Genomic DNA, 24,332 nt, shown 5'->3' with positions numbered 1-24,332 from the left:
TTTAAAACAAGTTTTAAGATTTAAAACTTCTCATTTAAAATTTCCTTTTTTAACATGATGACAAAAAGGAAAGTTTTAAATTTAAAACTCTCTTTTTAAAAACCATATGGATGGTTAAAAAGGAAAGTTTTAAAACTTTCTTTTAAACCATGTGACCTAATTCAAATAAGGAAAGTTTTATAATTTTAAAATCTCTCTTTTAAAACTTGTAGATATCTACAGAGAGAAGATTTTAAAAATTCAAAACACCCCTCATACTTTGAATTATGTGGGCGACCTCCTTCTTGCTTGGACACCAAGCAAGAGGCCGACCCCTTTGAGAAGGAAGTGGCCGACCCCATGGATTGGTCACCAAGCCATGGGTCGGCCCCCTCTTGGACACCAAGATGGGCTTTTCATGAGTGGATATGAGGCATTAATGAGGCTATGACAGGGACCTAGAGGAGAAATTGGTTTTGGCCTCCCGACGAGCTCGAGTATCCCGTGTTCACCTCGAACACACAATTCAAGTTCATCAATAATAACTCATTCCACTAGAGAGTTATTATTGCACTACCGCACTAATCCCAAATTACATTATGGGCTCCTTCTTATCATGAGTGTGTTAATCTCCCTGTGTTTAAAATATCGGATGTCTAGTAATTAATTGAGTTACTGACAACTCATTTTAATTAATATCTTAGTCCAAGAGTAGTACCACTCAACCTTATCATCATGTCAGACTAAGTCCACTTGCAGGGTTTAACATGACAATCCTTATGAACTCCTCTTAGGGATATTATCAACCTAGATTACTAGGACACAGTTTCATTCTATAATCAACAACACACACTATAAGTAATATTATTTCCCAACTTATCGAGCCTTTTGATTTATCGAACTAAATCTCACCCATTGATAAATTAAAGAAATAAATATTAAATAGATGTGCTTGTCATTATATTAGGATTAAGAGCACACACTTCCATAATAACCGAGGTCTTGTTCTTTTATTTAGTCAGTATAAAAAGAAACTGCTTCAATGGTCCTACTCAATACACTCTAAGTGTACTAGTGTAATTATATAGTCAAGATAAACTAACACCTAATTACATTACGACTGTTCTGATGGTTTGTTCCTTTCCATCTCGGTCGTGAGCTACTGTTTATAATTTATAAGGAACTGATAGCATGATCTTCTGTGTGTGACACCACACACCATGTTATCTATAATATAAATTAATTGAACAACTACACTTAGCATATAAATGTAGATATTTTTGACTAACGTGATTCTTTATTTTAAAATAAATATTTATAAAAGCTAGACTTTTAGTATACACTCTAGCACAAAGAGCCGAAATAGGGGCTTTAAAGAGGGCGAATGCTCAGCACCAACAAGCTCTGCGGGCGGTCGACCAGGAGCTCCAGGCCCTTCGTGAAGAAAAAAGTCAGGCCAAGGGTCTCCATAAGCAGACTGTGGACCAGCTGACCCAGGAGCTAAAATCGAAAGAGGCCCTCTTACAAGAGCAGAGCCAGACTTTGGAATCACAGGCCGCTGAACTGCTTGCCCTAAAAGCGGAATTGTCCCAGGCCCGCTCTGGTCTTTCTGGAGTTACCTCAGCTCTGAAAATATATAAAACAGGGGAAGATGAATGCTGTAGGCAGAGCTGGGAGGCCTACCTTCATTCTCGAGAGTTCAGCATCCAGGTCGGGGACCGCTTCGTAGTTTCTGTATCCTCTGGCGTGGCAGGGGCTCTGCGTCAACTATACGAGCAGGGATATCTTAAATCCGCTCCTCCCGCAAACTTTTTGGATCATCATCACATCTTGGATCATCATCGCATCATGTAAATTGAATTATTTTATGCCTAATGTTCTGTTCTACTTCTAATTATCTGCTTTCTCAAACTACACTTAAGTGCGGTAAGGTTGAAGGTAAATAGTGCTCCAGGGCCGATCTAGATTCCTGCCCTGGTCGTCCTGCAGGTAGTACGCGCCAGATGTCAACATTTTGACAACTTTGTAGGGTCCATCCCATTGAAGTGTTAACTTGGCTACGTCTCCCACAGGGTTTACTCGTTTCCAGACCAGGTCCCCTTCTCTAAAGAAGCGACGAACCACCTTCCTATCATAATTTTGCCTCATCATCTGTCGATAGGTCATTAACCGGGCTGCCATTTGCTCATGAGTCCCGCTAATGAGGTCCAACTCTGCCAACCGTCGCTCAGCGTTCTCCTCATCATATAACATTCTCCTAGTTGAAGGTACCCCGACCTCCACGGGTACCACTGCTTCACTATCGTAGACCAGGTGGAACGAAGTAAAACCTGTACTTTCTCGGGGTGTTGTACGGTACGTCCAAAGAACACTTTGCAGCTCTTCTGCCCAGTCTCCTCCCACATGATCTAACTTAATCTTTAATCCTCGTACAATTTCTCGGTTGATAACCTCGGTCTGCCCGTTGCTCTATGGGTACGCTACGGAGGTGAACGACTGAGTAATGTCGAACCCTCGACACCAGGCCTGGATCTTCCGACCTTGAAACTGCTTTCCATTATCTGATACCAATTTATGGGGTATACCGAATCTGCACAGAATGTTCTTCCATAGAAATTGAATAACTGCTCTCGCAGTAATCCTGGACAGAGCCTTGCTTCCACCCATTTGGAAAAGTAGTCTACGATCACCATTAAGAATCGTCTTTGACCAGATGCCATAGGGAAAAGTCCGACAATGTCCGTATCCCACTGATCAAAGGGGCAAGAAGCTATAGATGTCTTTAACACCGAGGTGGGCATATGAGTCAGATTTTGATGTTTTTGGCAGGACAATCAAGTGTTCACCAGTTGTTGAGCATCCCTCTGGAGAATGGGCCAGAAATATCCAGCCAACAGTACCTTACGAGCTAGTGTTCGGCCTCCGGCATGACTGCCATAGCACCCCAAATGCATTCCTTTTAAGACCTGATCCGCTTCTTCTATGCTTAGGCACTTGAGTAAAGGTCTGGAAAACGCCCACTTATATAATTGGTCCCCTATCATAGTGTAGGCATGAGCCTTTTTCCTGACCAGTCGCGCTTGTTCCAGGTCTGTTGGTAGGATGCCCTATTGAAGATAGCTAATCATCGGTGCTCTCCAATCAATAATCTCGTCCCTATTATTTTGCAAATTTATCTGGGTTATGAGAAAGGTTTGTGCCATCGACCTATCTAGTACCCAAGTAGTAAAGGAGCTAGCCATTTTGGCTAACTCGCCAGCCCTGCCATTCTCTGCCCTAGGAATCTTGCTGACCGTGACCTCCTTGAATTCTTCTTTCATCTTCTCATAAGCCTCCCGATATACTTGTAGCTTGTCGCAGTTGATCTCAAAGTTGCCAGTTACTTGTCGAGTTACTAATTGGGAGTCTGAATAAATGATAACTCGAGCGGCTCCCACATGACGAGCTACTTGCAGCCCTACCAATAAAGCCTCATACTCCGGCTCGTTATTGGTAGCTTGGAAGTTTAAACGTACAGCTAGCTGCAAGATGTCTTCTTGAGGAGATATCAGAAGAATGCCAACGCCACTCCCCTGATGTGTGGATGATCCATCCACATATACTTTCCAAGTTTCTTTTGAATCAGTCTGATGCACTTCGATCAAGAAATCAGCCAGGGCTTGTGCTTTGATAGTCGTGTGAGGTTGATAGGTGATATTGTATTCTCCCAATTCGGTTGTCCATTTGATGAGCCGGCCAGCAACTTCAACGTTGGTAAGAGCTTTACCCATAGTGCTATTGGTTAGGACCATGATAGGATGAGCCAAGAAATAGGGCCTTAAATGCCGAGCCATGAGTACCAATCCATAGACCAACTTTTCCAGAGCTATGTATCGAGACTCAGCTCCCTTTAATAGATGACTGAAAAAATACACTGGCCATTGTACATTGTCTTGTTCCTTCACTAATACCGCCCCCACGACCTCAGGGGTGGCTGACAGGTAAACCCAGAGCGGCTCTCCCATAATAGGCTTGAACAGAGAAGGCAGAGTCTCCAGATACTTCTTTAGCTCTTCAAAAGCGCGTGCACATTCTTCATCCCACTGGAATTTGGAAGCTTTTCTGAGCACCTTGAAGAAGGGTGCCGCTCTATCCGCTGATTTGGAGATAAATCTAGACAGGGTTGTTATCCTGCCTACCAACTTCTGAGCTTCCCTCAAATTTTGGGGGGCCTTCATATCTCGGAGCACTTAGACCTTTTCAGGGTTGGCTTCAATTCCCCTCTCAATGACGAGATAGCCCAAGAACTCCCTCCTTTGACTCCAAATAAGCACTTTAAGGGATTTAATTTTACTCCATACTGTCGAAGGGTGCCACAAGTCTCCTCCACATCAGCTATCAGATTTGCAGCTAAGGGAGACTTGATGAGTATGTCATCTATGTAGACTTCCACATTGCGCCCGGCCTGCTCCCGGAAGATTTTGCCCATCATCCTTTGATAGGCGGCTCGACATTCGTGAGCCCAAAAGGCATGACAGTGTAGCAGAAGGTAGCAACTACCATGATAAAACTAACATTCTCTTGATCTTCCACGGCCAAGGGGATTTGATGGTACCCCTGATAAGCGTCTAGCATACAGATTCTTTCGCATCCGGTAGTTGAGTCCACCAGTTGATCGATTCTTGGCAAAGGATAACAATTTTTAGGGCTGGCTTTATTGAGATTCCGGAATTTTATGCAGACTCTCCACTTATTGTTGGGCTTCGCCACTAAAACTACGTTGGAAAGCTAGGATGGAAATTGTACTTCCCTAACATGGCCTGCTTTCTTGAGCTGGTCCACTTCAGCTCGGATGATTTTATTTTGATCGGCCGAGAAGTTTCTCTTCTTTTGCTTGACGGGCCGGGCATCAGGTAAGAGATGTAACATGTGTTCTGCTACTTCAGGCTTGACCCCTGGTAGTTCTTTAGTGGACTAGGCGAAGACATCCCTATTGTGGATCAAGCACTGGATCAAGTCTTCTTTCAGCTTGGGCGGCAGGTCCCTAGCTATGCGAGTGAGAGTCTCCGAGTGCTCAGAATATAATTGGACCTCCTAACAGGGGATGAGCTCTTCCGCTATCGGCAGGTCCCCAGCTATGCGAGTGAGAGTCTCCGAGTGCTCAGAATATAATTGGACCTCCTCACAGGGGATGAGCTCTTCCGCTATCGGCATGGGCTCCTCCTGAATAGCATGAACGACCCCGTCCTGAGTCCTCTGCACCTTGCGAGCCTCAACCTTGACCATGTCAATATAGCACCGCCGAGAAACCCGCTGCTCCCCTCAAACTTCGCCGACTTGCTCTCCTACAGGGAACTTGATATTCTGGTGAAAGGTGGAGATGACAGCCCTGAACTCATGCAGGGTTGGTCGGCCTAGAATAACATTATAAGAGGAGGGTGAGTCCACCACTATAAAGGTACTCCTCCTGGTCCTTACTAGTGGCTCACTTCCCAAGGATATGACCAACTTGATCTGACCCATGGGTTTCACCTCATTACCGGTAAAACTATACAGAGAAGTGGCCACTGGTTGTAGCTCACTAGTGTCGATCTGCATCTCTTCAAAAGCAGACCTGAATAGTACGTTGACAGAGCTGCCGGTGTCAATGAAGACTCTAGCCACACGACTATTGGCAATAACAACCTTGATAATGAGGGCATCGTCATGGGGAAACTCCAATCCCTCTAGGTCTTGCGGCCCAAAACTGATGACCGGGCCAACAGCCTGCTCCTGGCTGCATCTAACAACATGGATCTCCAATCGACATTCATGGGATTTACGCGCTCGGCCTGAATCTCCGTCGGTAGGTCCTCCAGAGATCATACCAATGTCTCGGATGACCGCGTTGCCTCTGTTCTCGGCCTCGCGAGCCTCTCCTGGCTCCCCGGTGTGCCCTTGCTGCGGCATGCTAGGGCCTTCCTGATCTGCTCGGGGTCGACTAGCCTGCCCCGCTGCATTACGCTGCTCTTCCATCATTCTCTTGACCTGAGGAGCCAGCTCAGGGGGTGGCAAGCCCAGCTCAGCAGCACGCCGAGAATCACGGGCAAATTGGAAGCAATCGTTGGTGGCATGCGTGTGAGACCGATGGTATGTGCAATAATGCGGTCCCCAAGGTCCAGGTCACGAGACCTGAACTGCAGCTACACGTGGCACCGGTCGGGCATCCGGACTGGGGTGAAAAGTCGGTCGAGAATCTCGAGCGCGTGGGAGAGGTTGAGCAGGCAGTTGAGGTGCTCTTCTTTCCGGTCTGTTAGTAGAGGGAGGCGGTTTGTCTTCCTTCCTTCGCGCCGCCTGCGCTTCCTCCACGTTAATGTAGCTGGCTACCTTCTCCAGCATCTCATCGAAATTCTTTACAGGATTTCTGATGAGATCTCTAAAGAACTCTCCCTCGATCAGCCTATGGGAGAAGGCGCTCATAAGTATCTCTGATGTGGCAGAGGGAACATCCTGGGTCACTTGATTAAAACGTTTGATATAGCTTCTCAATGGTTAAGCGGACCCTTGCTTGAGGGCAAACAAGCAGTGGTCCATCTTTTGATACTTTATGTTGCTGGTGAAGTGGCGCAGGAATGCGATCTTGAAGACGGAGAAGCAAGTGATGGACCCATGTGGCAGTCCATCAAACCACTTTTGGGCGAAACCCGATAGAGTGTTCAGGAACACTCGGCATTTAATGACGTCGTTGTATTGATGCAGCAGGGCCGCGTTTCGGAACTTGCGGAGATGATCCTCAGGATCTTTGCTGCCATTGTATTCCCCAATAGACGGGGGTCGGTACCCTTTGGGTAGCCTCTCCTCCAAGATTTTGGAAGAGAAGGGCACTTTCTCTTCCAGTTCTGGCCGGCATTCTTCGTGCGGGATGATAGACTTTCCTTTCTTCGAATCCTTGGGAAAAGAACTCTCAGCTACCGAAACTTGTGGCTGCTCCTTGCGATTGTAGCATCCCGGGTTTGGTTGATAGTACCCCTGGCCCGACTCTCTATAGAAGGCGGGAGGAAATTCTAGAGGTTGTTTCCTCTTGGACCCCCGATCTGAAGCGTGAGCCGGCTCTTTGGAAACCTCAAGTAACTTTTTTGGTCTGGATGCGGTAGTTTGTTGCTTTTCAGAGGTCGCCCGCTTTTTAGCCTCTTTGAAGACCTCGTATTCTCCTGCGGTCATGGTTACGTTGATTCTGCCCGAGTCCTCCATCGTCATGTTCCGGAATAGGTAGTTGTCTACTTTTCCCCAGAAGCACAGAGAAAGCACAAAAAGTGAAAGACGAGTGTGAAAAGACGAGTGAGCGTACATGCGTAAGGGACAAAGCTTCCCTTTTTATACTGCAAAGAATGCTTCAAGAGTCTGACGGGTGTCAGGGAATGTCGAATGTCAGGCTTTGTCTGACAGTGAATGACACGTGGTGTCCTTCTATAGGTCTAGGAAGGAATCAGCGGGTGGTGAGCACTAGACCGTTAGCATATTCTCTGACAGACAGTGATTATTCCCTGACAGGTTGTTACAATTCTCTGGCTTACTTGTCGTGTAGTGTATGCTTGCCCCGATCTGTTAACCCTGGACTGGGTCCCTATGCTGCCGGCCTCGCTCTGTGGGGTGTAGACCTATATTTCCTATCCTGCATTTGCTGCTCCACAAATCCCGATCTGTATGCCAGCTATGTCCTGCGTGTCCTGTCTTGTGAACTCTTGACCTGCCTTGCCTTACATTGTGACATGTATGCCTTGGTTTGGTTCCACTTATCCTGCGTCCTGACCCGTACGCCTCTGTCCAATTCCGTCTGTCCCGACCTGTACGCCTTAGCTAGCCCATCTCGACCAGCACATTTTGGTCCCTGTGTTCTGTGCCGCAAGGCTATAAATCCTGACCTGTATCCTTGGCTTGCACATCCCGACCTGCACGTTTTGGTTCCTGTGTCCTGTGCCGCAAGGCTATAAGTCTTGACCTTTATCCTTGGCTTGCACATCCCGACCTGCACGTTTTGGTTCATGTGTCCTGTGCCGCAAGGCTATAAGTCCTGACTTTTATCCTTGGCTTGCACATCTCGACCTGCACGTTTTGGTTCCTGTGTCCTGTGCCGCAAGGCTATAAGTTCTGACCTATATCCTTGGCTTACATATCCCGACCTACACGTTTTGATCCCTATATCCTGTATCGCAAGGCTATAAGTTTTGACCTGTATCCTTGGCTTGCACATCCCGACCTGCACGTTTTGATCCCTGTATCCTGTATCGCAAGGCTATAAGTCCTGACCTGTATTCTTGGCTTGCACATCCCGACCTGCACGTTTTGGTTCCTGTGTCCTGTGTCGCAAGGCTATAAGTCCTGATATGTATCTTTGGCTTACACATCCTGACCTGCACGTTTTGATCCCTGTATCCTGTATCGCAAGGCTATAAGTCCTGACCTATATCCTTGGCTTGCACATCCCGACCTGCTCGTTTTGATCCCTGTATCCTATATCGCAAGACTATAAGTCCTAACCTTTATCCTTGACTTGCACATCCCGACCTACACGTTTTGGTGCCTGTGTCCTGTGCCGCAAGACTATAAGTCCTGATCTATATCCTTGCTTCCAAGTTCCTACTCGACACGTAGGTCTAACCTCGGAACGCCACCTGTGCCCGACTTAGACCATCTTGTGCTCGGGCCATTTGAACTCCACGTAGGCCGGACTTTTGATCTCCATGTAGGCCAAACTTTTGACCACCACATAGGCTTGACTTTTGACCGCCACGTGGGCTTGACTTCTGACCGCGTAAGCTTGACTTTTGACCATCCTATAGGCTTGACTTCCGATCACGTCATCTCCCTGACCTCACGATCATGCACCGTATCATATATGATATAAATTGAAGAGAAATATAACTTTTGATTAAAAAAAATCTAAATGTTAGGTTTTTGATTAAAAAACTTCTCCTCTCCTCTCTCTTCCTCTTGCCGCTGTAGCCGCCCGAGGCGAAGTCGTCAGCGTTGCCGCCGCCCCTCCAGCCCCATACAGCACTGCCACAAATGTGGAAATTGAGTTGCCTGTGCCTTCAGATGCCACCAATCCCAACATTCGGACATCCATGGGTTCTGCTTCATATGCTCCAGAAAATGATGCATTGGTCTGGAAAGTAAAATCTTTATCTGGTGGCAAGGTTTGACGCAATTTTTTTTTCCTGGATAAAGTTAATGATGCCTCTAATTACTGTGAAGTTCGTGTACATGTTTTCATGACCACACTGGCATTCTCCTCTGTACTTAGGAATACATGTGTAGGGCAGAATTTAGTCTTCCCAGTATCACCGCGGAAGAGGCGACTCCAGAGAAAAAAAGCTCCTATACGTGTGAAGTTTGAGATCCCATATTTCACCGTGTCTGGTATACAGGTACTTTTCTCCTTCACAATAACTTTATTGGATTATGTTAACCTACGGTTAATGCATCATTGTCATCGATTGTTCAGGTTCGTTACCTTAAAATTATCGAGAAGAGTGGATACCAAGCTCTATACATCACAATGGCGGGAGAATATGAACTGAGGCTCATCTAATTAAGAACGCCCAACTGCTTGCCGTTCGGCACTTGCATTCAAGATTTCAAGCTTTTTTGTAAGGATTAAAAGCTTGTTCAAAATGCTCTCTGTTCATTTTTTTTTTCAGAGAATGTATTGATAGCTTGATTACAATTATTCCCAATTTCCTTTCCCTTCATGTCAGTAAATAAAATGTTCTTGTATTCGACTATCTCTTTTTACAATTGTTCTACAAATTCATGTCAAAAGAAAAGGAAAGAAAAAAACGTAGCCACAAAAACTACGTTGTGGCACAGCTGTGTGCTAAATACATACATAAAACAGCTAGCCTCAAAGTCTTCCCTTCTGTCAAGACATGCAAACGGTCAGAGTCAGAGAGCAGCTTTTCCTGGGCGATAGCAGAGCGTCTCCTCCCATATCATCTCTCTGATCTTGTCTTCCTCGAGATCATCATCGAAGCCAAGATCAATGGGGCCCTTGGCAGCGGGGTCGAGCAGAGGGTCATACAACTGAGCCATATAAGGGTGCTCTAATGCCTCCGTAGCATTGATTCTCTTTGCCGGATTAAAAACGAGCAGTTTCTTCAGCAAGTCGACGGCCAGTGGATTGGCATCGGGGAACATACTGGCGAAGGGAACGCCTGGACTATCCGGGAGCGAGTCGATGTAGTCTCGAATTGGCTGGTAAGTGACGAAGTCGAAATCAGCAGCATCATGGTTAACGCCGAGAGTGTTGAGAATGAGCTCGAGCTGGTGGGCACTGTCGGTGCCCGGAAAGAGAGGTTTGCGACCGAGTATCGCAGCGAAGATGCATCCAACTGACCACATATCGATGGCAGCGTCGTAGCTATCAGAGCAAACGAGCAACTCCGGCGCACGATACCAACGCGTGACGACGTAGCCGTTCATTCCTTCACCCCTCGGACTTTTAGTGCGAGCCAGTCCGAAATCGCCAATCTTAAGTTCACAATCACTGTTGACCAGAAGGTTCCCTGGCTTCAAGTCCCTGTGAATTACGTTCGCCGAGTGGAGATATTTCAGTCCTCGAAGCAACTGCACGCACAAATAATAATTAAATTCATTGTACCTTAGGCAACATGCATGTAATTAATATTGAATGTGATTCTGATCTACTTTAATTTCGTTGTTATATAATTCATACCTGAAAAATGAAGCATTGACACTGCTCGTCGGAAAGTGGCTGAGGTGATCTGATGATTTGCTCCAGATCAGTATCCATGAGCTCAAAGACAAGATAAACGTCGACGAATGATCTCTTGGTGGAAGGCAGCATGATATCCTTCATCTCAATGACGTTTTCGTGCTTGATTTTCCCCAAAAGCTTCATCTCCCGAAGAGTCCTCAGCGCATCGATGCGATCTTCGAAGACATTCCTTATTTTCTTAATGGCGACGTTCTCGCTTGTTTCGCGGTTGATGGATGAGCAAACGACGCCATAAGCGCCTTCTCCAAGGAGCTTCATAGGCGCATACTTGGCATCGATCTCGAAAAGTGTGTTCGAGATGGTGTAAGATCTCATTTCTTCTTTGTTCCCGAAATCGACGGGGGGATTATTTGATAGCATAGCCATGGCCTGTAATCCAATTAAAACAACAAAATATTAGCAGAAATTAAGTCAGAGATTAGGGTTTTCAAGAATATATATAATTAAAGTCGAACGACTTTAATTCAAGTCATAGATATAATTAAAGTCGAACGACTAGGGTTTTCAAGAATAGATACCAAGAACACCAAGAAATAACAGAACAAGAACACGTGATGATCCAAGAACTGGATTATTCTTTTCTTTTTTACATTCCAAAGAACGGAACAAGAAACATGTTCGATGATGGGGAGGATCAAGAATACGATTGAAACGGTCAAATCGCATGTTTCTTTAACTATTAACGCACACACATCTGTCTCATGGCAAGGCGAATAGTCGACTTACTGGTTACTGCGGCTGTGAGTCGTCGGGATGGTCCGACCGTGGGCAGGAAGACAAGTGGAACGGCGGCGGCGGCGGCGGCGGCGATGGAGTCGAATGGAGTCGAAGGTGGGTAAAATATGGATTCGATTGCATGTGTTTAAATAGGCTTCGTTTCCGAACTCCACTTTCAGTGACCGCGACATTTTTTAAATTTTATAATTTTTTTATTAACTTTTTTTTTGTACTTTTAAAATTTTTTATTAAAATTTTTAAAAAATTACATGGATAACTTTAGGAGATTATAAAATGAATTTTTTAAAATGAGTTTTTAGGGTCATCATTTTTATATGAAATACTTAATTAAATAATTAAGTTTTTTTTATTGATTTGGTTCTGTTAAATTTAGTTTGATTAAAAAATTATTATTATTTACTTTAATGTAGGATTTAAGGTTTAAAATTACGGCGTGCCTTTCTTTTTGTAGAGATCATTAATTAAATAATCTTTATAAGCTAAATATTAGTAGAGATTCAAATTCATTTAATTACCTCTAAAAAAAGTTTTATATTTTATAATGCAAATTTAAACTATAAAATTTTAATTATTTTTAATAAAAAAATATTTATAACCCTATATTATGGATGAATAACTCGTAATGAGAATCAATGCTAAATTTACAATTGAATAATAAAAAATTAATATATATGAATTTTATTGATATGGACTGTTATTAATTATGAAGTAATATGATAATTAATTTTTATAATAAAATTGACCCATTAAATATCATTTTAAACTTACATGACTTCAATTTTAATTTTGAATCACATTTTACTTCGTGACAAGTCACTAAATAAAATTTATAATATTGAAATAATAAATTTGAATAAGTTCACCTTTCCCTCTACACTTTTAACATTTTCTCAAGGTTTGAAATTTCGCCATGGTAACCCATCTACGAATATGAGCTCCCCACACCGCGGAGCTCCACCGAGCCAACACGGTTGTCTCCGTTCTTTCGAGACCCCGCCTCACCTCGGCCATCGCTCCCCACCGCCGACCCACCGGCCAATTCTCCGCGCCCCACCACGCCGCTACCTCCACCCTCCCTCCGCCCTTAGTTTTATGATGAGGTCACTGACCACTACGTCGTTCTGTGCCTACCTTCTGACAAAGAAGGTGCAAAGCTGACCTTAAAGTAGATCGAGAAGGCCTACTGTAGTCGGTCTCAGATCTGCCATCCAAACAAACGACCTGACTACCCCCAACGTTACCGTCGGATCACTATCTATAAACGTTCAACTGATCCTTGGTCGGACTTCTAAACCTTTGTTTCTCTGTTGGGTTGGTGCTGGTGATGTTGATCATCGGCGCAACTCTTTGCCCACACGAAGAGTAGGGATGCATTGTCATCGCGTTGGCCTCCGCCTCCACTGGAGACGCTAGAAATCCCTACAAGCCATCGTGAGCAGATGCTCCTGTTGTCCTCGCGTGCTCACGCCGTAGCCGTCCCTCCTCATTCGCGTGGACTCTCTTCCCTTTTGTTTTCGTCGCCACCGACCTGTGGCCTCACCGCTGTCACGATTATTAAGGTAATTAAATTAATTGTGTATTTGATTAATTAGTTTCATGATAGGCAATTAATCTGATAATTAGTTTTAGAACATGTTTAAGGGTTGATAATTAATTAGAAGTGGATTAATTAATGAATCAATTGGTTATTAACAAGTATAGATTGATTAATTGTCCAATAAAATTATTAGCAGATTTAATGAATGGGATTAAGTAAATAATTGATTATGAATTTATTCACTCGTTAGCTTGATGATTAAGTAACGTTATGTAATTAATAGTGATTAATTACATATGTGACGAGTGATTTAATTTGAGTAGTCTGGACTAATTAATGATTAACCGATAGATTAATTTATTGTTAGCTAGATTAAATTAAGAGATGGATTGATTAATAGATAAATTCAGGCTATTACTCAATATACTTAATTAGTTAGTAAGTAATTACTTAGCTATGCTGTTAATGTTTAATTAATTAATTGGTTTAATAACTGAATAAGTAATTTATATTAATCCGAATTAATAGGTTAATAATTAATTAATCAGAATTAATTGATGTACTATTATATTGGTTAATTAATCGATATAAAGGTTGGTAATTGACTAATTAGAAAACATTTTGATTAATATTGATTTATTAATATGAATTAATTAGTAAATCAATTAATTAAGTGGATTAATAATGAGTTAATAAACAAGTTGGTAAACCACTTTGACTTTATTACTAGAATTACTCTGGTACTTAGTTTGAGATTTGTTTATGATACTTGTAGGATTTAAGTTTAATGCAGACCCTCGATTTGAAGATAGGACAAACAACTATTAAAGTAGATAGTTTATGCTTTAACTTATATAGTATCTTTGATCTTAGTGTATGATTCTATTATTTATATTGATTATGTATCTATTCTATATATGTTTCTTCTTGAACTTAATCTTTTATTGCTTAATCTTATATTTTAATCTATTTGATATCCATGTAGTTCCGTTTGTTATTCATGCTACTTATTGCTATTTGTACTTGTGTCTTATACCAATATCATAACGTAGGATATCGAGTATCCTACTAGACACTTGTTTGCTATTTAAGCTCAGGCCTATACATTGGTAAGATCGTACCGTAGTGTAGGATATCGAGTATCCTACTAGACCTTTATTTGTTCTTTAGCTCATGCCTATAAATTAGTAAGATCATACCGTAATATAGGATATCAAATATCCTACTAGACTTTTATTGTTATTTAGGCTCATGTCTATATACTAGTGAGGTTAGACCGAAGTGTGGGTATAAAGTGTCATATTGGATGTGATTATTCAATTATGTTTATCATTACATTATTATATCCTGTCGACCATTATCTTCCATTCATGGCTAAGAAAGTCATCAACGATCATGATACAAATGACTGTCGACAAGATATTCGTGGTAGCAAGTTCGCATACAGTGTGTAGCTAGATAGCTACGTATATACCTTGTCTGTCCATGAGATTTTACATGGTAGCAAGTTCGCCCGCAGACAGTGATTATTTACTTACCCTGACTACTATGGGACTATCCGTGGCAAAACGTTTCTCCTGCAGTCGGTGCTTGTTATATACTTGCTATATGTCGGTCATGTATTTGTTCGTGCAGGGTTGGATGTACTATATGCACTCCTGAATTATTAGTTATACTTGGTTGATCAGCTTAGTGGGTAGTTCCTGCTTTGACTTCTTTAATTTCTTTGATCTCAGTGTATGATTATTTATTATCGTTTATTGAGTAGACAACAGATACTATTTCCTTTGATGCCCTTACACTAGTAGTATCATGCACTATTTGTCTTATACTTACTGAGTATTTTGTATTCACTACCCCTTGCCTTTTCTTTTATTTCTAAGTTAGCATGTATAAGATATGTCGTGTTGCTTAGAGGTCTTGGCTGCCAGCCCTACTCGAGTTCAGAATTCTATTCAAGTTATTTGGGTTATTTTTCATTGCTTGTATTTACAATTTTTTTTTCTATATCGAATGTTTGAGTGTTGGTTTATCTTTTTTAGTTAGTATGTTTAATTACATCTTTATGCATATATATATACACATAAGCTTTTATGCGTTTAGGGATTTTATATCACATTGGTATTTGTATCGGTTTTAATTAGTTTGATATCGATTATTTCCTATATTATCACTAGGGGTATCATCCATTTTGGCAAACAAGTATACCCTTGGGGCTTAACACATATAGACCATATCCTAAACCAAGTATGTATAAGATTAGTGAAAAGAATGAGACACGACTCACTATAGCTGCTGAAAGGTTCAGAAGTAGTTTTGGAATAAATCGTTGATTTTTCGATCAATCGGAGATCATGATATACTACTTGATATGACTCACGATCGATCCATAATTAATGGTTAATTATGGGAAATCAACATAACCGGAAATATATTGGGTCACACACATTATAAGTGTATCTAAAGGACTTAAAATGAGTTTAAGTAATGGATTCTCACATCAAGAGAGATTGACTCTGGTTGAACTAGACGAAGGGTAAATATGGAAGATATTTTGTCAGAATAGAAGCGCGGATGAGCCACATCTTTTAAATATGAGTTAGACCGTATTTGGTTTAATTATAAACTAAATTGCTTTAGTTTTAATTGAAAGAGTTTTAGTTTGGTCTTGAACTAAACTTATAGCTAATGGTATGGATTGTGCCATGGTATGGATTGAGAGTTAATGGATACGTGTTTTTGGACTCACTCATCTAACCCATTAAGAGATCTATATTTGTGCAATCGACCTTTAGATTTTTGATATTTGTTTAATAATATGTTTAATGGAACTTGGTCAAGGTTGACCTTGTCATGTGTGTACTCTACATAATGACTACAAGGGTAATGAGAAGTCTTGGAGGAGTGAACTTCAAACAAAGTGAAAAGCTCTAGTGAGTGAAGCTAGAGAGTGAAAAGTTATAGTGAGTGAAACTAGACCTTAGTGAGTGAAACCAGGTGGTGAAAGTTCTAGTGAGTGAAACTATGCCCTAGTGAGTGAAGCCAAGTGGTGAAAGTCCTGGTAAGTAAAGCCAAGTAGTGAAAGTCCTAGTGAGTGAAACTTAGCTCTAGTTGTAACGACCCACCTTTCTACACTACTACTACACTCTAAGGATGACCGCTACTTGACTACTAACTCTACTTAACCGGTATGATTAAAAATCACATAGAAACTCTACCGAAAAATTTCGACAGAGTCTCCCCTGTACCGGTGACCCCAAACTGGGATACATAACATGTATACTCAGCCACAGGCGGCTGGAACATATAATTTCACAACCACGCAGTATAATAGCACAATAAAAATATGAAACTACTCTAGCAATGGCAAACAACCATATCACTCCAACAATAGGAGGTATCAAGCTACAAATGCGGAAATAAACTCAATTACAATCTCAACCTCATCATAGCATTAAGGAGAAAAGAAAAGGAAACATAACAAATCTTAAACTAAGTGCGTTCTTTAGCTAAGTCTCAAGGATCTCCATAGTCCACACATCACACACCGTCACAGCATCTCCTTGTCGCCTTCTTCCTCATACTTTAGCTTTTCCTTTATCTGCAGTAGGAGGAAAATAGTATCTATAAGCTAAAAGCTTAGTGAGTGCTATCCTACTCACAAAAACTCGATATGCATGTATATAAATAAGAACATGCTAAAACTGAAAGCTAACATGTAAAACTACTCATGCTCATAAATAGCAAAGAAATCAACTAACTGAAAAGCTAACATGTATAGCTAATCATGCTCATAAATAGCAAAGGAAACATACTAACTGAAATACTAAACATGTATAGCTAATCATGGAACTATCATGTGTATCAACAGGAAACTGAACTAATACATAAGCTGAACTAATTAATGCTAAACTGAGTCTAACTTGTATTCACATAACTAATTTGTGAAGTTTTGAAAACTATTTACATAATAGATAAAAATAGTAATCATGCTGCTGATGGGCCCGGCAACTGTACTTGCTGTGCGCGTATCCCTAACTAAACCCGGGATTGCAAGTTCCGAGTCTAGTAGGGTTTACTAGGTTATCTAAACCTAGGGACGACTGTGGGAGCCCAACCCAATGGATATCTAATCGACAGTGCCACTGCTGAAAATAAAATACTGATTTCATAGCTAATTTTCTTACCTTGCTTTAACTAGGTTGTCTGAACCTAGAACTAGGTTATCTGAACCTAGAGGCGACTGTGGGAGCCCACCCATTGGACCGTAGTCCCATATAAGCTGAAGCAAGACTAAATAAGTTATTTTAAATGCTTCTACTGCATTAACTGAGCTATTAAAATGCCTACTGTAGCATTATATTGAGCTAAGCATTTTATCAAGCACTTGGTGTGCACTAGAACACACCCTACGTACTAAAAATCTGTATACAAAGCTTAACAAAAAATCTGCATATTAAGCTTATCAAAATCTGCATACTAAATTTATCTAAAATCTGCATGCTATAAAAATAGGACTGCTCATGTTATTCCAATAGCAAATAGGAAACTAGAACAACTTAAGCATGCTGTGATAATAAAACAAATTCAACTACTAGGCATGCAATAGAATCTAGAAAATAAAGGAATCGTTACTGCATGGAATTAACAGAATATCATGCTTCATCAGGAAATACTGAGAATTCGTACTAAGGTAAAGCTAGAAAAGGAAAACTGCACTTCTATTAGCAATGGAAAAGAAATCTGCCAATGCTAAAAAAAAACAAGGCTGATCATGCTTCTTAAAACTGTAATAAACACATCTAACCAGAAACTCAAAGTAGGACTATTTGTGCCCATTTCATAGCGAGAAAACTAATACTTATACTTTAAACAAAGGGCTGTCCTTGCCCCTTAAATAACTAAAAAAAAAGTCCAAACTTGTACTTTTATAGAGCAATAGGAAACGAAACTGCAGGTCCAATTGTACTGCCAAAGAATCTGGCCGAATGCTCCCAACATCAAGAAAAACAAAAGTTGTTCATCTTCATTTCAGAACACTCAACCAAAAGCTAACGGTAAGGAAGAAAACCAACTACATGCTCAAAACTAATCTAACCGATTCTAGGTTCACTGCCTAGCAACAAAATCTGAGACTTACCATGCTCTGTATAAACCAAACAAGTCTATTAAGATAACAAACAGACAGGATTTAAACTGGGATATGAAAATGCCAACTACAAGGCTTGAAAGAAAACCAATCCACATGCTTAAACCAAACCTATCATTATCCTTCTTTCTTTAGGGTTCACGGCAGCAAACCAACTGTTATAGTTACAACCTATCATTATGCTATTATGATAAAAGAAATTGATACATGAAGATGATGGTATGCTTGAATCTGCTGGAATTTAAAACTTAGGTAAAGCTTAATCGAAAGTCTGCACTTAATAGTGGTTCTTCCTGCTATGTGTCACGGCAACAAAGAAAACACAAAACCTAAAAATCCGAAAGCCATGAAAACACGAAAGCCATGAAAACAGATCAAAACTCGGAACTACTCCTACTGCAGGTGAGTAGCAACTCACCCTTTGTTCTTGCACTTACAACCGAGAAGGAGGAAGGAGAAGGCTTCTAGGGTTTTTGAAGGGCTCGGATCTTGCAAAATCGTCGGCTTCTTCTTGTGCCCGTGAGTTCTTCTCCGTCGGGATGACCACCCCCGATGAAGGATGGCTGGAACAAAGCTTCGCCGGCGCCGAAAAAACCAAACCTAGCTTCCTCTTGGTTTCCGCCGAGAGAGACGGCGCCGTCGCGAGGGAGAAGGAGAGGAAAGAATTTCGGGAGGAATTGTTTTGTTTTTGGAAAATCAAAACCTAACTCCCTTTCTTATACTCGGCTTTAATCACAACTATGCTTTAATATCAATTTTCTCCATATTGGATTGACAAAGTCCGTGTAGCTCAGCTGGCTGGGCCGGATTCTGCTCGGGCCGAGGAGCTGGGTTCAAATCCTGCCTGTAACCAATTTTTTATCTATTAATTCTTGTTATTAACTTCTACTCATTAAATAAGATTCTTCCTTTATTTAATCAAGCAACAATTGCTAGCCCAGTTGGTTGATCCGGTTTTGCTCGGGTCCGAGCTCTTGGGTTCAAAACCCGACTTCAACATATTCTTTTCCCTTTTTTTTCTACCTTTTCCTCTTGGTAAAAATATCAAACGAACTCCAAAAATTTCATAAAAATACTCTAAAAATTTCTAAAAATCTCTAGAATTTTTTAAAGCATTTCTAGATTTTAATAAGGTCTTTTAGGACTCCAAATCATGAAATTTGGGGTGTTACAATTCTCCCTCCCTTATAAAAAGTTCGTCCTCGAACTTAGAATAATTCTGGACATTTCTATCTCATGCTGTCTTCACATTTCCAACTAACTTCCTAGTGGCACTTCTCTGTTTCTTAGTCTCTTAACTTCTTTGTTTCTTAGTCTCTTAACTTGTCTGTCCTCTATCTGTGTAGGTCTACTCTCACAGCTAGGGCCTCTTTTCATTGTAACAACCTGACCCATTTGGCGGTCCATTTGGCGGCCCATTTGGTGACCCTCGGGTCGTCGACCGTCGACCGTCGGTCGTGCCGTTACTCCCTGGTCTATTTCAGAGAACACTATTGTCCCTTTTTGTCAAATCTCATCACTCCCTTCATAGGAGCAACTTTGAGAAAGACTGAATCCAATAATTTCTGTACTTCCAGAGCTGAGAGAAACTTCTTGGCCTTTTTCTCTTGGGTTCTCCGAAGTACTCGAACTGTGCTTCTGCTTCAGGTTGGAATACGACTTTCTGTTTACGGCACTCTATGGAGGCACCGTATCTGATCAGGAAATTCATTCCAAATATGACATCGTAGTCAGTCATGTCTAGCACTATCAGATCACAAAAGAGTTCTCTGTCTGCTATCATGACGGGCACTGTTCTGAGCCAGTGCGTGGATGCCATAACTTCTCCCGAAGGTAATGTTGTTAGAAACTGACTACTGAGTACCTCTGGGGGTATTGCTAACTTTTCGGCGAATGCCCTGGCTATATAAGAATGGGTTGCCCCAGTATCAAATAGAACAGTAGCACTATACTGAAAAATACTAATCTGACCTGTGACAACTGTCGAGGCATTGGCTACGTCCTCTCTGGTGAGTGAGTAGATCCTCGCATTCGCCATAGCTGGAGGTGCTTCTAATCTGCCCTGGCTGATAAGTGGACCTTCTAGAGCGGACTGCATCTGATATAACTGAGCTGCATACTGAATCTGCTGTGGCTGAGGAAGACCGGTCTTGTTCGGGCACTGCTTGGCCATGTGCCCTTCTTGTCCACATTCAAAGCATCCTCGTGTGCCCTTGCGACAAACCCCTGGGTGGAATTTCCCACAAGTGGCACACTTGGGATAACTTGGCTGCTTGCTAGCTGGTCCTCCCTTTGGGTAACTCTCTGGTTTGCGCTTGTTGCTGGAGTTCCCTTTCCAGTTAGAGCTGTGGCCTTGAGATTTCTGAGTATCTGAACTTCCTTGGCCTTTGGAATCTGAGGAGACTTGCTTCTGCTGCTTGATGCTGTTCTGGTAGTGCTCGGTGATCAGAGCACTACTCACTAGTTCTTCTGTGGTTTGTGGCCTATGTATGCCACCAGCCACGTTCATCGCTATTTCCGGCCTCAACATTTTTAGCATCAGCCGAACTCGTTCCTTTTCTGTGCTGACTAATTCGGGACATAGACGAGCTTGAATTTCTTCACGGCTTCCTCAACTGATAGGTTGCCCTGACGAAACTCCGTGAACTCGTCGTAGTGGCGGTTTGTGACCCGCATGTGAAAGAACTCCTCGAAGAATTCTTTCTCGAAGTCAGCCCATGTCATCTGGTTCACTGGGCGCTTCGCTCTGACTCTCTCCCACCACATGCGTGCGTCTCCTGTCAGGCAGAAGGAGGCACACTTCACCTTCTCCTGTTCTGGCCAGTCCAGAAGCTCCATCGTGCTCTCCAGTGTTTTGAACCAGGCTTGAGCATCCCATGGTTCGCTGGTGCCTGAGAAGTTCTCGGGCTTGATTCGCTGCCACTGGATCAGGTAAGCCTCTCTCTTTGCTTCCGCTGCTGGAGCTACTGGTGCTGTGGGCTGGACTGGTGGAACCTCTACAAATGCTGGGGTCGCTAGGTTAGGTTCCGGGGTGACTGTGGGAGTATTCTGCTTATTAGCCTTTAAGGTGGCTATCTCTTGTTGCTGTTCAGCTAGCTGCTGCTGTAACTGAGCCACTAAGGCTGTAAGGTCTGGGGGAGGCACTGAACTGCCTGCCTCTTGCTGGGGCTCAGTAGCTGGTGCCTGCTTAGCTGGACGTCCTCGTGCCATTTCTAAAGACATAGAGGATGTACATAACTAATCTAATCACGTTTAACTAGCTACTATAAACATGTTAGAGGCTATCACACATAGGCATGCTATAATTATTCCTAAACATGAAAGCAAGAAACATAAATAGAATAGAAGTATTCTTACTTGGAAGACGGCAAGGCTGATGCTGATGTGTGATGCTGGAGAATGGGAACTGCTCTGATACCAACTGTAACGACCCACCTTTCTACACTACTACTACACTCTAAGGATGACCGCTACTTGACTACTAACTCTACTTAACCGGTATGATTAAAAATCACATAGAAACTCTACCGAAAAATTTCGGCAGAGTCTCCCCTGTACCGGTGACCCCAAACTGGGATACATAACATGTATACTCAGCCACAGGCGGCTGGAACATATAATTTCACAACCACGCAGTATAATAGCACAATAAAAATATGAAACTACTCTAGCAATGGCAAACAACCATATCACTCCAACAATAGGAGGTATCAAGCTACAAATGCGGAAATAAACTCAATTACAATCTCAACCTCATCATAGCATTAAGGAGAAAAGAAAAGGAAACATAACAAATCTTAAACTAAGTGCGTTCTTTAGCTAAGTCTCAAGGATCTCCATAGTCCACACATCACACACCGTCACAGCATCTCCTTGTCGCCTTCTTCCTCATACTTTAGCTTTTCCTTTATCTGCAGTAGGAGGAAAATAGTATCTATAAGCTAAAAGCTTAGTGAGTGCTATCCTACTCACAAAAACTCGATATGCATGTATATAAATAAGAACATGCTAAAACTGAAAGCTAACATGTAAAACTACTCATGCTCATAAATAGCAAAGAAATCAACTAACTGAAAAGCTAACATGTATAGCTAATCATGCTCATAAATAGCAAAGGAAACATACTAACTGAAATACTAAACATGTATAGCTAATCATGGAACTATCATGTGTATCAACAGGAAACTGAACTAATACATAAGCTGAACTAATTAATGCTAAACTGAGTCTAACTTGTATTCACATAACTAATTTGTGAAGTTTTGAAAACTATTTACATAATAGATAAAAATAGTAATCATGCTGCTGATGGGCCCGGCAACTGTACTTGCTGTGCGCGCATCCCTAACTAAACCCGGGATTGCAAGTTCCGAGTCTAGTAGGGTTTACTAGGTTATCTAAACCTAGGGACGACTGTGGGAGCCCAACCCAATGGATATCTAATCCAGTACAGTGCCACTGCTGAAAATAAAATACTGATTTCATAGCTAATTTTCTTACCTTGCTTTAACTAGGTTATCTGAACCTAGAACTAGGTTATCTGAACCTAGAGGCGACTGTGGGAGCCCACCCATTGGACCGTAGTCCCATATAAGCTGAAGCAAGACTAAATAAGTTATTTTAAATGCTTCTACTGCATTAACTGAGCTATTAAAATGTCTACTGTAGCATTATATTGAGCTAAGCATTTTATCAAGCACTTGGTGTGCACTAGAACACACCCTACGTACTAAAAATCTGTATACAAAGCTTAACAAAAAATCTGCATATTAAGCTTATCAAAATCTGCATACTAAATTTATCTAAAATCTGCATGCTATAAAAATAGGACTGCTCATGTTATTCCAATAGCAAATAGGAAACTAGAACAACTTAAGCATGCTGTGATAATAAAACAAATTCAACTACTAGGCATGCAATAGAATCTAGAAAATAAAGGAATCGTTGCTGCATGGAATTAACAGAATATCATGCTTCATCAGGAAATACTGAGAATTCGTACTAAGGTAAAGCTAGAAAAGGAAAACTGCACTTCTATTAGCAATGGAAAAGAAATCTGCCAATGCTAAAAAAAAACAAGGCTGATCATGCTTCTTAAAACTGTAATAAACACATCTAACCAGAAACTCAAAGTAGGACTATTTGTGCCCATTTCATAGCGAGAAAACTAATACTTATACTTTAAACAAAGGGCTGTCCTTGCCCCTTAAATAACTAAAAAAAAGTCCAAACTTGTACTTTTATAGAGCAATAGGAAACGAAACTGCAGGTCCAATTGTACTGCCAAAGAATCTGGCCGAATGCTCCCAACATCAAGAAAAACAAAAGTTGTTCATCTTCATTTCAGAACACTCAACCAAAAGCTAACGGTAAGGAAGAAAACCAACTACATGCTCAAAACTAATCTAACCGATTCTAGGTTCACTGCCTAGCAACAAAATCTGAGACTTACCATGCTCTGTATAAACCAAACAAGTCTATTAAGATAACAAACAGACAGGATTTAAACTGGGATATGAAAATGCCAACTACAAGGCTTGAAAGAAAACCAATCCACATGCTTAAACCAAACCTATCATTATCCTTCTTTCTTTAGGGTTCACGGCAGCAAACCAACTGTTATAGTTACAACCTATCATTATGCTATTATGATAAAAGAAATTGATACATGAAGATGATGGTATGCTTGAATCTGCTGGAATTTAAAACTTAGGTAAAGCTTAATCGAAAGTCTGCACTTAATAGTGGTTCTTCCTGCTATGTGTCACGGCAACAAAGAAAACACAAAACCTAAAAATCCGAAAGCCATGAAAACACGAAAGCCATGAAAACAGATCAAAACTCGGAACTACTCCTACTGCAGGTGAGTAGCAACTCACCCTTTGTTCTTGCACTTACAACCGAGAAGGAGGAAGGAGAAGGCTTCTAGGGTTTTTGAAGGGCTCGGATCTTGCAAAATCGTCGGCTTCTTCTTGTGCCCGTGAGTTCTTCTCCGTCGGGATGACCACCCCCGATGAAGGATGGCTGGAACAAAGCTTCGCCGGCGCCGAAAAAACCAAACCTAGCTTCCTCTTGGTTTCCGCCGAGAGAGACGGCGCCGTCGCGAGGGAGAAGGAGAGGAAAGAATTTCGGGAGGAATTGTTTTGTTTTTGGAAAATCAAAACCTAACTCCC

General features: G+C 41.7%; 1 protein-coding gene across 1 annotated transcript; it reads right to left on the bottom strand.

The window, feature by feature from the left end:
- Positions 1-9,882: 9,882 nt before the first annotated feature.
- On the bottom strand, positions 9,883-11,101 carry LOC122028928 (mitogen-activated protein kinase 3-like). The gene is made up of 2 exons (XM_042587901.1): positions 10,673-11,101; positions 9,883-10,563 (listed from the first exon to the last, which is right to left on the bottom strand). Exons 1-2 carry the CDS (start codon positions 11,099-11,101, stop codon positions 9,883-9,885), a joined length of 1,110 nt encoding a protein of 369 aa, XP_042443835.1.
- Positions 11,102-24,332: the final 13,231 nt, after the last annotated feature.

This window comes from Zingiber officinale, chromosome 10B (genome assembly GCF_018446385.1).
Source record: "Zingiber officinale cultivar Zhangliang chromosome 10B, Zo_v1.1, whole genome shotgun sequence".
Classification (NCBI taxonomy): Eukaryota; Viridiplantae; Streptophyta; class Magnoliopsida; order Zingiberales; family Zingiberaceae; genus Zingiber; species Zingiber officinale.
The sequence above is the reverse complement of the archived record's forward strand: the minus strand, read 5'-3'. Positions and strand labels throughout refer to the sequence as shown.

Excerpts from the sequence above, each read along its gene's own strand:
- LOC122028928 (XM_042587901.1), bottom strand. The coding sequence starts at position 11,101 with ATGGCTATGCTATCAAATAATCCCCCCGTCGATTTCGGGAACAAAGAA. Across the intron at positions 10,564-10,672 it reads GTCAATGCTTCATTTTTCAG|TTGCTTCGAGGACTGAAATA; the intron begins GTATGAATTATA and ends TTGTGCGTGCAG.